Source organism: Entelurus aequoreus, linkage group LG02 (assembly GCF_033978785.1).
Source record: "Entelurus aequoreus isolate RoL-2023_Sb linkage group LG02, RoL_Eaeq_v1.1, whole genome shotgun sequence".
Classification (NCBI taxonomy): Eukaryota; Metazoa; Chordata; class Actinopteri; order Syngnathiformes; family Syngnathidae; genus Entelurus; species Entelurus aequoreus.
This window is the reverse complement of record NC_084732.1, coordinates 11,121,552-11,139,051: the sequence shown is the minus strand read 5'-3', so window position 1 is coordinate 11,139,051 and position 17,500 is coordinate 11,121,552. Positions and strand designations below refer to the sequence as shown.

Below are 17,500 nucleotides of genomic sequence, written 5' to 3'. Positions count from 1 at the left end.
CAACAAACACGTGAAGAAGTGCTGAGGTTGCAGTGCACAAGTTGACTGTGCCAAAAAGATCCCTGGTCAAAGAGTTCAAGGGGACCAAGGCAAGATCATTCCAGACTTTGCGTGACTCCGATGACCCGGTTGTAAAGAACATTCAGCCAGAGAAGAGATCTGGAAGGACGTGAAGCTGTAGACGATGCAGAGTCTAGGCTGAAGCACAAGGAGATGGTTGTCCCAGAGCATTCAATCGATTGCAGCTGGACTCTTTGGTTTGTCTTGGAAAACCTTTGGACTCTCATCTGAGTAGACTTCCTCAGTTCAGGATCATAGACTTAGATTGGTCACATCTAGTCTTAGATTAGTCACATCTAGTCTTAGATCTGTCACATCTAGTCTTAGACTTAGATGGGTCACATCTAGTCTTAGACTTAGATTGGTCACATCTAGTCTTAGACTTAGATGGGCCACATCTAGTGTTAGACTTAGATTGGTCACATCTAGTCTTAGACTTTGATTGGTCACATCTAGTCTTAGACTTAGATGGGTCACATCTAGTCTTAGACTTTGATTGGTCACATCTAGTCTTAGACTTAGATTGGTCACATCTAGTCTTAGATTGGTCACATCTAGTCTTAGACTTAGATGGGTCACATCTAGTCTTAGACTTTGATTGGTCACATCTAGTCTTAGACTTAGATTGGTCACATCTAGTCTTAGGCTTAGATTGGCCACATCTAGTCTTAGGCTTAGATCGGTCACATCTAGTCCAGCGGCTGGTGCCAAAACCCCAAACAGTTGTACTCCAAAAACCAGGAGGGTGTGCCTGGGCAAGGATGGTTTGGCCCTATGGTAGATGGTTGGTGCTACTTAAGTGGGAAAACAGGGACTTGGATCAACAGCTCCTGAGTGGTGTGGTCTTCCCCAGAGAAAGAACAAGGTGTGATGGTTGCACAGGAGATCAGAGATGCAGAAGAAGAGAAAAGACTTGCCCTAGCAGTCGGGCAGTCCAAGCAAGGTTTGTAGACGGGCTGGGAAAGTATTGAACGGTGGAATAATTCATGGAATCTACTTTGGCCGATGGAACCTCTCTTTCCTTGTAAGATCTCCATAAGATTTGTAAACCTGAGTAAATGGTAGGAGATCTGTAGTTCCTGTGGTCAGAAGAGAACACTGCAGCTTGTCCTGAGCACTTGCTGGCGGTACATGCACATGGAGACACAACAACGTCCTCCCAGTCCTTGCAGAAAGTCTCAGGCTACATTTGGTGCCAAGACTTTCATTTCATTTGTCCGAGAGGGACTTGACTCAAGACCTCACAGCTCAAACATCTGAGAGAGGATTCTTTCTTCGGCCGGTCAAGTCTGATCTGAGGGCAAAGGAAGTGCAATTAGACTGCTGAGACCTGATGTTGTCTCATGGTCTGTGACCGGCAGAGAAGTCATCCTTGGACGGTCGAGAGTACCCTGGGAAGACCACATTGAGGGCGCACATGAAAGGAAGTAGCAGAGTCAGAGGTCAGAGGGCCAACTGGTATTCCTTTGAAGTTAGCTGCCGTGGGTTCCTGGTATTTGCTTTCCGGAAGTGGCTGCGAGATCTGGGCTTCAGCAGGACACAGATCAGGTCCGTCAGCAGGGCAGTGTCTGGAGCAGCAGAGACAGGGTCACTACGGGTGTGGCCAAGGTTCTGAGCAGGTAGTCTGGAAGTGGAAGTATCTAAAACACTGTGGATGGATGTTAGCTGCTAGCTAGCTAGCTAGCCATGTCTAAAAGCAGCTCTTCCTGAGGGTGTTTCAGTGGTATAACTTCACCTTTATCTTTACTCTTTACACCAAAATGCGTCCATTCTCCCTTTTCTGTCTACACACTGTGTCTGCTTGTAAGTACTCTGTGTGTGTGCGCTGCCCAACATGCTCCTCTGCTTGTATAGTACACTTGTTCATTCATTAGTAGTGTGTGTGTACCAAACTAACTGAGTGTAAAGTAGTGTGTGTGTACCAAACTAACTGAGTGTAAAGTAGTGTGTGTGTACCAAACTAACTGAGTGTAAAGTAGTGTGTGTGTACCAAACTAACTGAGTTTAAAGTAGTGTGTGTGTACCAAACTAACTGAGTGGGTGTTGCGGGCAGCTCCAGTCCTTCCTGCAGGTGCGAGTGTCCCAGGTGGGCGTGGACGAGTGTGGCGGCTCACACTCACAGTGCCAGGGCGCCGGCGGCTGCATGGGCGTGGTCAAGGTGCGGGACACGCCCACAGTGGTGGACTGCGGGACCAGCAGTCTGGTGTCCGTCACCGTGGAGACCGTCGCCGTCTGTTCCTGTCCAGGCCGGGAGCTGACTCATCAGTCCTGCTCCGCGTATCCCACAAGCCCTTGCTTCAATGGCGGCGTGTGCGTGGACACTCAGCATGGCTACAGGTACAACAATGTCCCACAATGCACTTTGTATTAATTCATGTGTCAATGAATGAATGAATGAATAACGATTCTCATTGGAAAACCCTTTTAATGCCCAGAAAGATGTTATGTCAATGGAACTAATGTGTGAATGAATTAATGAATTAATTAATTAATTCATGTTCTCATTGGAAATCACTTGTAGCGTCCAGAAAGATGTTTACGTCAATAGAATTAATGTGTGAATGAATGAATGAATGACAATTTTCATTGGAAACACTTTTAGTGTCTATAAAAGATGTTATGTCATGAATCCATCCGACTATTGTGGCCATCCATCAAAGTCCTTTGACTAATTGTTGTGTTGATCAAATAGGTTTTTCCCCTTTTTTTCCACCAAAGTTAAAGAGTCAAACGGGGACAGACACCAAAGTTAAAGAGTCTAACGGGGACAGACACCAAAGTTAAAGAGTCAAACGCGGACAGACACCAAAGTTAAAGAGTCAAACGGGGACAGACACCAAAGTTAAAGAGTCAAACGGGGACAGACACCAAAGTTAAAGAGTCAAACGGGGACAGACACCAAAGTTAAAGAGTCAAACGGGGACAGACACCAAAGTTGACTTTCCAAGGTCTGACAGTCTTTCAGGCGAACTCCCGGCAGAATATCAAGCACATTTTTTCTGAGCGTTGTGTCGGCCACAAAAGCTTCAAAGGCGTTAGTGGATGCTATTTAAATGAGGACTGCAGCAATAAACATTCACTCATGGCGTTTATGCGGGAAGTTTCTTTGTCACCCGTCAGTCACGTCAACGCCACCGGCCTCAGACTCTGCTCCTGCGGGGCTTCCACATGCATAATGTTCACTGCATCTTTCATAGCCCACAAGGGATACAAATAGTCCTGTTGGTTCATGACCAAACTTCACAAAATGTTAGTTGGCTTACAAACTCAGGGTGGTTAGTTACAGTGGAACCTCCATCTACTAACTTAATTGGTTCTAGAACGTGGTTCGCCAACAGAAACATTTGTATCGTGAAGCAGAGTTCTCCTTAAGAATCAACGTAAACATGATTAAGCATTGGCAAAAGTCCCTATTTGAGTCAAACAAATGCAGACACTAATATATATATATATATATATATATATATACACATATATATATATATATATATATATATATATATATATATATATATATATATATATATATATATATATATATATATATATATATATATATATATATATATATACTGTACACATATACATCAAACCAACATAACAAGGGGGTAACAGCTTAGCATCGCTTTGTTCTCCAAACACAACAATATTACAGCAATTCTCAATCGTAAACTTTATTAATCCCCTAGGGGAAATTCAGAGTTTCAGCACAATCCCATTAAAGAGCAGACAAACATTACAGAAAGACAGAACAGGAACTTCTGATTGTTATGGTTGGAGGGAGTTGTGACAGCACAGTTCCACAAGGGGGCAATACTGCTCTATGTATTTATTATATATATATATCAACAATATGATATAATAAACTATAGAATAGAGTGTGACTAAATTCAAGAGTGTGTATGGTGTGAGACTATGTGAAGCAGTTATCTGTTGATTGTTACCGGGAGGTGTTGTTCCAAACTGGAAGTCCAAGAGGGCGAGGCAAAAAGGATGTCCGTAAGCAGGCGAAAGATCCTGGGGCTAGAGAGAGGCGTCAGAGACCGTGTCCATACAAGGGGGATCGGGGATCGAGGGAGGCAGTCAGAATCCAGAGGGGAACGACAGGAGATCCAACGGGTAACACTCGGGAAAGCACTGTGGGAGGACAACAAGGACATCAGAACACGGAGGGAAACCGCAGAGAGAAACAGAGAGAGAGAGAGAGAGAGCAAGATTGCATAAGGCACGATCGCTTACGGTACGCCAAAAGAAGGTTATATTCCGGCGAGGGGTGGCAGGTTGTGCAGGCTTTTGAAGGCAGGTCTGATCATCAGCTCCAGGTGTGCAGATTGCTGATCGCCCACAGCCTTGTCGGCATATGGGCGTGACGCGGCCAGCGCGAGCAGGGGCGTGTCTCGGCGCGCTGCCAGCGGAGGTGCTGGAAGACCCAGCTGCCGGGGAAAAGCGAGTTCGAGCCCGTGCCGTGACACTGATGCCCCTTAAAAAGGTGGGAAAAAGGTAAACAACGTGGGTGCGGTGAGTAAAAAAAGGTTTGGTCTCAGACTAGGCTCCTGGGGAGGGGGTCCAGACTGAGGCCAAGAAAAAAAACTTGATAGCCATAAGCTCACATAAACATCTTACATAGAATCCACAAGACTTGCAACAGAGGGGAGAGAGTGGGGCCTACGGTGGCAGGCTGCTGCTATCTAAAGCGCTGTTCAGCCGTCCTTCAGCCCTACCATGTGGGGTGAAGCTTAAAGGTCAACTGAATGCCCACACAAACACACAAGTCCCGTTGGGGCGCTCCAAAAACAAAAAAAGGAAAATGATTTTACCTTGTGTCGGGGAATATTTGTGGCGTTGTTGAACACATTTAAAGCGTTCATAACCACACAAAGTCAATCCATCAATCAAGCAAAGTTTATTGATGGAGGGGACGGCGTAACTCGGTTGGTAGAGCGGCCGTGCCAGTAACTTGAGGGTTCCTGGTTCGATCGCCAGCAGGGGATCCTCTTGCATGTAGACATGTCGAGGCACCGAGACGTCACCAACTGATGCATAAAGAGTGGTCACCCCAGGTCCCGACTTCATGTGAGAGTCCTGTCCATAGTGGGACCAGCAGGGGATCCTCTTGCATGTAGACAAGTTGGGACGCCAAGACGTCACCAACTGTTGCAAAGAGGAGTGGTCCATCCTGGGTTCCGACTTTGAACAGCTAGCGGGTCCTCCGTAGAGGCTGAACCGTGGTCACCTGATAACATCTCCATCCTGCAGACCTGACAAGTCCATGTGTATGGGTCTGCACATAGTCCACCTGACAAGTCCATGTGTATGGGTCTCTGCACATAGTCTACCTGACAAGTCCATGTGTATGGGTCTGCACATAGTCCACCTGACAAGTCCATGTGTATTGGTCTGCACATAGTCCACCTGACAAGTCCATGTGTATGGGTCTCTGCACATAGTCTACCTGACAAGTCCATGTGTATTGGTCTGCACATAGTCCACCTGACAAATCCATGTGTATTGGTCTGCACATAGTCCACCTGACAAGTCCTGGTGTATTGGTCTGCACATAGTCCACCTGACAAGTCCATGTGTATGGGTCTGCACATAGTCCACCTGACAAGTCCATGTGTATGGGTCTGCACATAGTCCACCTGACAAGTCCATGTGTATTGGTCTGCACATAGTCCACCTGACAAGTCCATGTGTATTGGTCTCTGCACATAGTCCACCTGACAAGTCCATGTGTATTGGTCTGCACATAGTCCACCTGACAAGTCCATGTGTATTGGTCTCTGCACATAGTCCACCTGACAAGTCCATGTGTATTGGTCTCTGCACATAGTCCACCTGACAAGTCCATGTGTATTGGTCCCTGCACATAGTCCACCTGACAAGTCCATGTGTATTGGTCTCTGCACATAGTCCACCTCACAAGTCCATGTGTATTGGTCCCTGCACAGGAAGTCCTGATCCCTGCCAAACGTCCTGGCCGCCTGCTCTGACTTTGTGTCTGTTGCTTTTCAAATTGTGCTTGAATTCATCATTTGGGAGTTGGGCCAAGGCAATAGTCTGCAACCAGCAGCTCATTTGCATACCCGGGCTGGAAGACTGAAATGTGAGCACAAATAGGAGCTTGCTTTGCTCACTTGATTAGGGACAGCGGGGACACAACGCTACACACATTTAATAACACAACAATGTTGTCCCCCTGGGTGGTTAAAAGTCCTTGAATGAAAGCAATGAAGATCACGTGAAAGGAATTCTACTTGCCAGACAATTGCAGCTGGCAACAGAAAAGACAAGGAAACAAAACACCCAACACAACTTTTACAATTGGGGAAAAAACTGCACTTTAATATTTATTGAAGTGCAATTTTTGAGGACACTCTTGTTTGTTTACTTTTTTAGGATCATTCAGTTCTTGACCTTCCAATTACAAAAGTGAACATACTGCAGTCATAACAATCATGTCTATTACCTTGGGAAGGTTTTTATTGTCATCACATTGGTGCTTCCAGAAGAAGACCAAGGAAAGAAAAATAAGGAAACACTATGAACAGACGCCGAAGGGAAGAAGAAAAAGAGAAGAAAGAAACAAGGAGGAGGAGGAAAGATGAAGGGAAGAAAAACAAAAGGCTAAGGTAGGAAGAAGAAGAAGAAGATGGCAAAAAAGGAGAAGAAGGGAAGAGGGAAAGAAGTTTCCAGAAGTCATATTTAGCGTGACAGCGAGCAGACAAGTCAGCAGTCACACGATGGGAGAAAATAGAAACGAGGAGTTGGAGAAAAGTTGCGTGGGAGGAAAAACCAGACGGGCCTGAAAAGGAAAGTGAAAGTAAAAAGGAGAGATAGGAAGTGGAAACGAGAGCATGACGGACAGAAACATGAAGGAGAACGGATGATGTCATCATTTATTATTATACTGCAATTCAAGCAGACTCAATTCCTCTCACGCTTAATACGAGACCAACCGGCCGACAAACCCCCACATATGTCATACCCTCGATAAACCCCCACATATGTCATACCGTCGACAAACCCCCACATATGTCATACCGTCGACAAACCCCCACATATGTTATACCATCGACAAACCCCCACATATGTCATACCGTCGACAAACCCCCACATATGTTATACCATCGACAAACCCCCACATATGTCATACCGTCGACAAACCCCCACATATGTCTTACCGCCGACAAACCCCCACATATGTTATACCATCGACAAACCCCCACATATGTTATACCGTCGACAAACCCCCACATATGTCATACCGTCGACAAACCCCCACATATGTTATACCGTCGACAAACCCCCACATATGTTATACCGTCGACAAACCCCCACATATGTTATACCGTCGACAAACCCCCACATATGTCATACCCTCGACAAACCCCCACATATGTCTTACCGCCGACAAACCCCCACATATGTTTTACCGTCGACAAACCCCCACATATGTTATACCGTCGCCAAACCCCCACATGTATTATACCCCCGACAAACCCCCACATATGTTATACCGTCGCCAAACCCCCACATATGTCATACCGTCGACAAACCCCCACATATGTCATACCGTCGACAAACCCCCACATATGTCATACCGTCGACAAGCCTCCACATATATTATACCGTCGACAAACCACCACATATGTCATACCGTCGACAAACCCCCACATGTTATACCGTCGCCAAACCCCCACATATATTATACCGTCGACAAACCCCCACATGTCATACCGTCGACAAGCCTCCACATATGTCATACCGTCGACAAACCCCCACATATGTCATACCGTCGACAAACCCCCACATATGTCATACCGTCGACAAGCCTCCACATATGTCATACCGTCGACAAGCCTCCACATATATTATACCGTCGACAAACCACCACATATGTCATACCGTCGACAAACCCCCACATGTTATACCGTCGCCAAACCCCCACATATATTATACCGTCGACAAACCCCCACATATGTCATACCGTCGACAAACCCCCACATATGTTATACCGTCGACAAACCCCCACATATGTCATACCGTCCACAAACCCCCACATATGTTATACCGTCGACAAACCCCCACATATGTCATACCGTCGACAAGCCCCCACATATGTCATACCGTCGACAAACCCCCACATATGTTATACCGTCGACAAGCCCCCACATATGTCATACCGTCGACAAACCCCCACATATGTTATACCGTCGACAAGCCCCCACATATGTTATACCGTCGACAAGCCCCCACATATGTCATACCGTCGACAAGCCCCCACATATGTCATACCGTCGACAAACCCCCACATATGTTATACCGTCGACAAGCCCCCACATATGTTATACCGTCGACAAGCCCCCACATATGTTATACCGTCGACAAAGCCCCAAAAAACACAAAAATTCTTATTTTCCTACTCGCTCTAACTCGTTCATTTCTCCACTTATCTCAAATCTGAGAAAACCGGAACGTTCATCAAAGCCTTGAGGCGCACACGATTTTTACCAAAAGTTGATATCTCCAAGTGTTTGCCCACACTTTACTATATACTTTCTGTCTGCTGCCAAGTTGATTGTGACAGTCCTCAGAGCGACACGTATAGTCCCACAAATGCAAGAAGAAGCATCAGCGGTGTTGTGGTTTTACTCATGTCACCTATGAACATGTTGTGTATGTTCTCCAGTGGTGTTGTGCTTTTACTCATGTCACCTATGAACATGTTGTGTATGTTCTCCAGTGGTGTTGTGCTTTTACTCATGTCACCTATGAACATGTTGTGTATGTTCTCCAGCGGTGTTGTGGTTTTACTCATGTCACCTATGAACATGTTGTGTATGTTCTCCAGCGGTGTTGTGGTTTTACTCATGTCACCTATGAACATGTTGTGTATGTTCTCCAGCGGTGTTGTGGTTTTACTCATGTCACCTATGAACATGTTGTGTATGTTCTCCAGTGGTGTTGTGGTTTTACTCATGTCACCTATGAACATGTTGTGTATGTTCTCCAGTGGTGTTGTGCTTTTACTCATGTCACCTATGAACATGTTGTGTATGTTCTCCAGTGGTGTTGTGCTTTTACTCATGTCACCTATGAACATGTTGTGTATGTTCTCCAGTGGTGTTGTGCTTTTACTCATGTCACCTATGAACATGTTGTGTATGTTCTCCAGTGGTGTTGTGCTTTTACTCATGTCACCTATGAACATGTTGTGTATGTTCTCCAGTGGTGTTGTGCTTTTACTCATGTCACCTATGAACATGTTGTGTATGTTCTCCAGTGGTGTTGTGCTTTTACTCATGTCACCTATGAACATGTTGTGTATGTTCTCCAGTGGTGTTGTGCTTTTACTCATGTCACCTATGAACATGTTGTGTATGTTCTCCAGTGGTGTTGTGCTTTTACTCATGTCACCTATGAACATGTTGTGTATGTTCTCCAGTGGTGTTGTGCTTTTACTCATGTCACCTATGAACATGTTGTGTATGTTCTCCAGTGGTGTTGTGCTTTTACTCATGTCACCTATGAACATGTTGTGTATGTTCTCCAGTGGTGTTGTGCTTTTACTCATGTCACCTATGAACATGTTGTGTATGTTCTCCAGTGGTGTTGTGCTTTTACTCATGTCACCTATGAACATGTTGTGTATGTTCTCCAGTGGTGTTGTGCTTTTACTCATGTCACCTATGAACATGTTGTGTATGTTCTCCAGTGGTGTTGTGCTTTTACTCATGTCACCTATGAACATGTTGTGTATGTTCTCCAGTGGTGTTGTGCTTTTACTCATGTCACCTATGAACATGTTGTGTATGTTCTCCAGTGGTGTTGTGGTTTTACTCATGTCACCTATGAACATGTTGTGTATGTTCTCCAGTGGTGTTGTGGTTTTACTCATGTCACCTATGAACATGTTGTGTATGTTCTCCAGTGGTGTTGTGGTTTTACTCATGTCACCTATGAACATGTTGTGTATGTTCTCCAGTGGTGTTGTGGTTTTACTCATGTCACCTATGAACATGTTGTGTATGTTCTCCAGTGGTGTTGTGCTTTTACTCATGTCACCTATGAACATGTTGTGTATGTTCTCCAGTGGTGTTGTGCTTTTACTCATGTCACCTATGAACATGTTGTGTATGTTCTCCAGTGGTGTTGTGCTTTTACTCATGTCACCTATGAACATGTTGTGTATGTTCTCCAGTGGTGTTGTGCTTTTACTCATGTCACCTATGAACATGTTGTGTATGTTCTCCAGTGGTGTTGTGCTTTTACTCATGTCACCTATGAACATGTTGTGTATGTTCTCCAGTGGTGTTGTGCTTTTACTCATGTCACCTATGAACATGTTGTGTATGTTCTCCAGTGGTGTTGTGCTTTTACTCATGTCACCTATGAACATGTTGTGTATGTTCTCCAGTGGTGTTGTGCTTTTACTCATGTCACCTATGAACATGTTGTGTATGTTCTCCAGTGGTGTTGTGCTTTTACTCATGTCACCTATGAACATGTTGTGTATGTTCTCCAGTGGTGTTGTGCTTTTACTCATGTCACCTATGAACATGTTGTGTATGTTCTCCAGTGGTGTTGTGCTTTTACTCATGTCACCTATGAACATGTTGTGTATGTTCTCCAGTGGTGTTGTGCTTTTACTCATGTCACCTATGAACATGTTGTGTATGTTCTCCAGTGGTGTTGTGCTTTTACTCATGTCACCTATGAACATGTTGTGTATGTTCTCCAGTGGTGTTGTGCTTTTACTCATGTCACCTATGAACATGTTGTGTATGTTCTCCAGTGGTGTTGTGCTTTTACTCATGTCACCTATGAACATGTTGTGTATGTTCTCCAGTGGTGTTGTGCTTTTACTCATGTCACCTATGAACATGTTGTGTATGTTCTCCAGTGGTGTTGTGCTTTTACTCATGTCACCTATGAACATGTTGTGTATGTTCTCCAGTGGTGTTGTGCTTTTACTCATGTCACCTATGAACATGTTGTGTATGTTCTCCAGTGGTGTTGTGCTTTTACTCATGTCACCTATGAACATGTTGTGTATGTTCTCCAGTGGTGTTGTGCTTTTACTCATGTCACCTATGAACATGTTGTGTATGTTCTCCAGTGGTGTTGTGCTTTTACTCATGTCACCTATGAACATGTTGTGTATGTTCTCCAGTGGTGTTGTGCTTTTACTCATGTCACCTATGAACATGTTGTGTATGTTCTCCAGTGGTGTTGTGCTTTTACTCATGTCACCTATGAACATGTTGTGTATGTTCTCCAGTGGTGTTGTGCTTTTACTCATGTCACCTATGAACATGTTGTGTATGTTCTCCAGTGGTGTTGTGGTTTTACTCATGTCACCTATGAACATGTTGTGTATGTTCTCCAGTGGTGTTGTGGTTTTAATGAAACATTTTGAAATGAAGTCATTCAGGAATTAGTCTATAACGAAGGTTTTAGCCCCTGTTCTTGCCATGCCAGGTGCCAGTGTCCGGCCCAGTTCCAGGGGCCCGAGTGCCAGCAGAACAAGCACAGTTTCCATGGCAACGGCTACGCCTGGTTCCCTCCCATGATGCCTTGCTTCAACAGCCACATCTCGCTGGAGTTCATCACCCAGGAACCTGATGGACTCTTGTTCTACAGCGGACCTTTGGCACAGGCCTGGGACCACCAGGACTTCATGGCCCTAGGTGTGTGTGTGTGTGTGTGTGTGTGTGTGTGTGTGTGTGTGTGTGTGTGTGTGTGTGTGTGTGTGTGTGTGTGTGTGTGTGTGTGTGTGTGTGTGTGTGTGTGTGTGTGTGTGCACATATCACTTTGCACGTCTTTCTCACGCAAGCTAAATAAAACACTAAATAGTGATGATGAGCGTTGATAGATCAGACTGTTAATGTGTAGTTACTAGTTTGCACATGTTTTAGTACACGCTAACCTCAGTAGATCAGACTGTTAATGTGTAGTTACTAGTTTGCACATGTTTTAGTACACGCTAACCTCAGTAGATCAGACTGTTAATGTGTAGTTACTAGTTTGCACATGTTTTAGTACACGCTAACCTCAGTAGATCAGACTGTTAATGTGTAGTTACTAGTTTGCACATGTTTTAGTACACGCTAACCTCAGTAGATCAGGCTGTTAATGTGTAGTTACTAGTTTGCACATGTTTTAGTACACGCTAACCTCAGTAGATCAGACTGTTAATGTGTAGTTACTAGTTTGCACATGTTTTAGTACACGCTAACCTTAGTAGATCAGACTGTTAATGTGTAGTTACTAGTTTGCACATGTTTTAGTACACGCTAACCTCAGTAGATCAGACTGTTAATGTGTAGTTACTAGTTTGCACATGTTTTAGTACACGCTAACCTCAGTAGATCAGACTGTTAATGTGTAGTTACTAGTTTGCACATGTTTTAGTACACGCCAACCTTAGTAGATCAGACTGTTAATGTGTAGTTACTAGTTTGCACATGTTTTAGTACACGCTAACCTCAGTAGATCAGACTGTTAATGTGTAGTTACTAGTTTGCACATGTTTTAGTACACGCTAACCTCAGTAGATCAGACTGTTAATGTGTATTTACTAGTTTGCACATGTTTTAGTACACGCTAACCTCAGTAGATCAGACTGTTAATGTGTAGTTACTAGTTTGCACATGTTTTAGTACACGCTAACCTCAGTAGATCAGACTGTTAATGTGTAGTTACTAGTTTGCACATGTTTTAGTACACGCTAACCTCAGTAGATCAGACTGTTAATGTGTAGTTACTAGTTTGCACATGTTTTAGTACACGCTAACCTCAGTAGATCAGGCTGTTAATGTGTAGTTACTAGTTTGCACATGTTTTAGTACACGCTAACCTCAGTAGATCAGACTGTTAATGTGTAGTTACTAGTTTGCACATGTTTTAGTACACGCTAACCTTAGTAGATCAGACTGTTAATGTGTAGTTACTAGTTTGCACATGTTTTAGTACACGCTAACCTCAGTAGATCAGACTGTTAATGTGTAGTTACTAGTTTGCACATGTTTTAGTACACGCTAACCTCAGTAGATCAGACTGTTAATGTGTAGTTACTAGTTTGCACATGTTTTAGTACACGCCAACCTTAGTAGATCAGACTGTTAATGTGTAGTTACTAGTTTGCACATGTTTTAGTACACGCTAACCTCAGTAGATCAGACTGTTAATGTGTAGTTACTAGTTTGCACATGTTTTAGTACACGCTAACCTTAGTAGATCAGACTGTTAATGTGTAGTTACTAGTTTGCACATGTTTTAGTACACGCTAACCTTAGTAGATCAGACTGTTAATGTGTAGTTACTAGTTTGCACATGTTTTAGTACACGCTAACCTTAGTAGATCAGACTGTTAATGTGTAGTTACTAGTTTGCACATGTTTTAGTACACGCTAACCTCAGTAGATCAGACTGTTAATGTGTAGTTACTAGTTTGCACATGTTTTAGTACACGCTAACCTTAGTAGATCAGACTGTTAATGTGTAGTTACTAGTTTGCACATGTTTTAGTACACGCTAACCTCATTAGATCAGACTGTTAATGTGTAGTTACTAGTTTGCACATGTTTTAGTACACGCTAACCTCAGTAGATCAGACTGTTAATGTGTAGTTACTAGTTTGCACATGTTTTAGTACACGCTAACCTTAGTAGATCAGACTGTTAATGTGTAGTTACTAGTTTGCACATGTTTTAGTACACACTAACCTCAGTAGATCAGACTGTTAATGTGTAGTTACTAGTTTGCACATGTTTTAGTACACGCTAACCTCAGTAGATCAGACTGTTAATGTGTAGTTACTAGTTTGCACATGTTTTAGTACACGCTAACCTTAGTAGATCAGACTGTTAATGTGTAGTTACTAGTTTGCACATGTTTTAGTACACGCTAACCTTAGTAGATCAGACTGTTAATGTGTAGTTACTAGTTTGCACATGTTTTAGTACACGCTAACCTCAGTAGATCAGACTGTTAATGTGTAGTTACTAGTTTGCACATGTTTTAGTACACGCTAACCTCAGTAGATCAGACTGTTAATGTGTAGTTACTAGTTTGCACATGTTTTAGTACACGCTAACCTCAGTAGATCAGACTGTTAATGTGTAGTTACTGGTTTGCACATGTTTTAGTACACGCTAACCTCAGTAGATCAGACTGTTAATGTGTAGTTACTAGTTTGCACATGTTTTAGTACACGCTAACCTCAGTAGATCAGACTGTTAATGTGTAGTTACTAGTTTGCACATGTTTTAGTACACGCTAACCTCAGTAGATCAGACTGTTAATGTGTAGTTACTAGTTTGCACATGTTTTAGTACACGCTAACCTTAGTAGATCAGACTGTTAATGTGTAGTTACTAGTTTGCACATGTTTTAGTACACGCTAACCTCAGTAGATCAGACTGTTAATGTGTAGTTACTAGTTTGCACATGTTTTAGTACACGCTAACCTCAGTAGATCAGACTGTTAATGTGTAGTTACTAGTTTGCACATGTTTTAGTACACGCTAACCTCAGTAGATCAGACTGTTAATGTGTAGTTACTAGTTTGCACATGTTTTAGTACACGCTAACCTTAGTAGATCAGACTGTTAATGTGTAGTTACTAGTTTGCACATGTTTTAGTACACGCTAACCTCAGTAGATCAGACTGTTAATGTGTAGTTACTAGTTTGCACATGTTTTAGTACACGCTAACCTCAGTAGATCAGACTGTTAATGTGTAGTTACTAGTTTGCACATGTTTTAGTACACGCTAACCTCAGTAGATCAGACTGTTAATGTGTAGTTACTAGTTTGCACATGTTTTAGTACACGCTAACCTCAGTAGATCAGACTGTTAATGTGTAGTTACTAGTTTGCACATGTTTTAGTACACGCTAACCTCAGTAGATCAGACTGTTAATGTGTAGTTACTAGTTTGCACATGTTTTAGTACACGCTAACCTCAGTAGATCAGACTGTTAATGTGTAGTTACTAGTTTGCACATGTTTTAGTACACGCTAACCTCAGTAGATCAGACTGTTAATGTGTAGTTACTAGTTTGCACATGTTTTAGTACACGCTAACCTCAGTAGATCAGACTGTTAATGTGTAGTTACTAGTTTGCACATGTTTTAGTACACGCTAACCTCAGTAGATCAGACTGTTAATGTGTAGTTACTAGTTTGCACATGTTTTAGTACACGCTAACCTCAGTAGATCAGACTGTTAATGTGTAGTTACTAGTTTGCACATGTTTTAGTACACGCTAACCTCAGTAGATCAGACTGTTAATGTGTAGTTACTAGTTTGCACATGTTTTAGTACACGCTAACCTCAGTAGATCAGACTGTTAATGTGTAGTTACTAGTTTGCACATGTTTTAGTACACGCTAACCTCAGTAGATCAGACTGTTAATGTGTAGTTACTAGTTTGCACATGTTTTAGTACACGCTAACCTCAGTAGATCAGACTGTTAATGTGTAGTTACTAGTTTGCACATGTTTTAGTACACGCTAACCTCAGTAGATCAGACTGTTAATGTGTAGTTACTAGTTTGCACATGTTTTAGTACACGCTAACCTCAGTAGATCAGACTGTTAATGTGTAGTTACTAGTTTGCACATGTTTTAGTACACGCTAACCTCAGTAGATCAGACTGTTAATGTGTAGTTACTAGTTTGCACATGTTTTAGTACACGCTAACCTCAGTAGATCAGACTGTTAATGTGTAGTTACTAGTTTGCACATGTTTTAGTACACGCTAACCTCAGTAGATCAGACTGTTAATGTGTAGTTACTAGTTTGCACATGTTTTAGTACACGCTAACCTCAGTAGATCAGACTGTTAATGTGTAGTTACTAGTTTGCACATGTTTTAGTACACGCTAACCTCAGTAGATCAGACTGTTAATGTGTAGTTACTAGTTTGCACATGTTTTAGTACACGCTAACCTCAGTAGATCAGACTGTTAATGTGTAGTTACTAGTTTGCACATGTTTTAGTACACGCTAACCTCAGTAGATCAGACTGTTAATGTGTAGTTACTAGTTTGCACATGTTTTAGTACACGCTAACCTTAGTAGATCAGACTGTTAATGTGTAGTTACTAGTTTGCACATGTTTTAGTACACGCTAACCTCAGTAGATCAGACTGTTAATGTGTAGTTACTAGTTTGCACATGTTTTAGTACACGCTAACCTCAGTAGATCAGACTGTTAATGTGTAGTTACTAGTTTGCACATGTTTTAGTACACGCTAACCTCAGTAGATCAGACTGTTAATGTGTAGTTACTAGTTTGCACATGTTTTAGTACACGCTAACCTCAGTAGATCAGACTGTTAATGTGTAGTTACTAGTTTGCACATGTTTTAGTACACGCTAACCTCAGTAGATCAGACTGTTAATGTGTAGTTACTAGTTTGCACATGTTTTAGTACACGCTAACCTCAGTAGATCAGACTGTTAATGTGTAGTTACTAGTTTGCACATGTTTTAGTACACGCTAACCTCAGTAGATCAGACTGTTAATGTGTAGTTACTAGTTTGCACATGTTTTAGTACACGCTAACCTCAGTAGATCAGACTGTTAATGTGTAGTTACTAGTTTGCACATGTTTTAGTACACGCTAACCTCAGTAGATCAGACTGTTAATGTGTAGTTACTAGTTTGCACATGTTTTAGTACACGCTAACCTCAGTAGATCAGACTGTTAATGTGTAGTTACTAGTTTGCACATGTTTTAGTACACGCTAACCTCAGTAGATCAGACTGTTAATGTGTAGTTACTAGTTTGCACATGTTTTAGTACACGCTAACCTCAGTAGATCAGACTGTTAATGTGTAGTTACTAGTTTGCACATGTTTTAGTACACGCTAACCTCAGTAGATCAGACTGTTAATGTGTAGTTACTAGTTTGCACATGTTTTAGTACACGCTAACCTCAGTAGATCAGACTGTTAATGTGTAGTTACTAGTTTGCACATGTTTTAGTACACGCTAACCTCAGTAGATCAGACTGTTAATGTGTAGTTACTAGTTTGCACATGTTTTAGTACACGCTAACCTCAGTAGATCAGACTGTTAATGTGTAGTTACCCCGCAGAGATCATGGAGGGAACGCCAACACTGAAAGTCAAGCGAGGCTCGGGCACGGTGGTGCTGCAGTTGCCTAGCAACGTCAACGTGGCGGACGGGCGCTGGCATCGACTTGATGTCCGCAGCAGCAGCCAGGTGAGTGACACCTGTGCAGGTTGGTGACACCTCTCCTGATTGGTGGAGAGGACAAGACACTTCTTGCTCTTTTTGATGATTTTCCATCAGTCCAACTTATTTATGAACATCTGCCACACCTGGACACACCTGGTTGCCATGGCGACAGGCAGCTGGCAGGTGGATTCATGTCTTATGAAATATGTTTGGTCAACT

At 42.8% G+C, this 17,500-nt stretch overlaps 1 protein-coding gene across 2 annotated transcripts in view; it reads left to right on the top strand.

The window, feature by feature from the left end:
- Positions 1-17,500, top strand: part of si:ch211-186j3.6 (neural-cadherin) — a 250,919-nt gene that overhangs the window by 177,765 nt on the left and 55,654 nt on the right. For both annotated transcript variants that reach the window (XM_062021330.1, XM_062021337.1), the window contains exons 26-28: positions 2,114-2,397; positions 11,545-11,753; positions 17,178-17,305. In XM_062021330.1, coding sequence (XP_061877314.1) covers positions 2,114-2,397; positions 11,545-11,753; positions 17,178-17,305 — 621 coding nt within the window. The remainder of the gene's footprint in view (positions 1-2,113; positions 2,398-11,544; positions 11,754-17,177; positions 17,306-17,500) is intronic.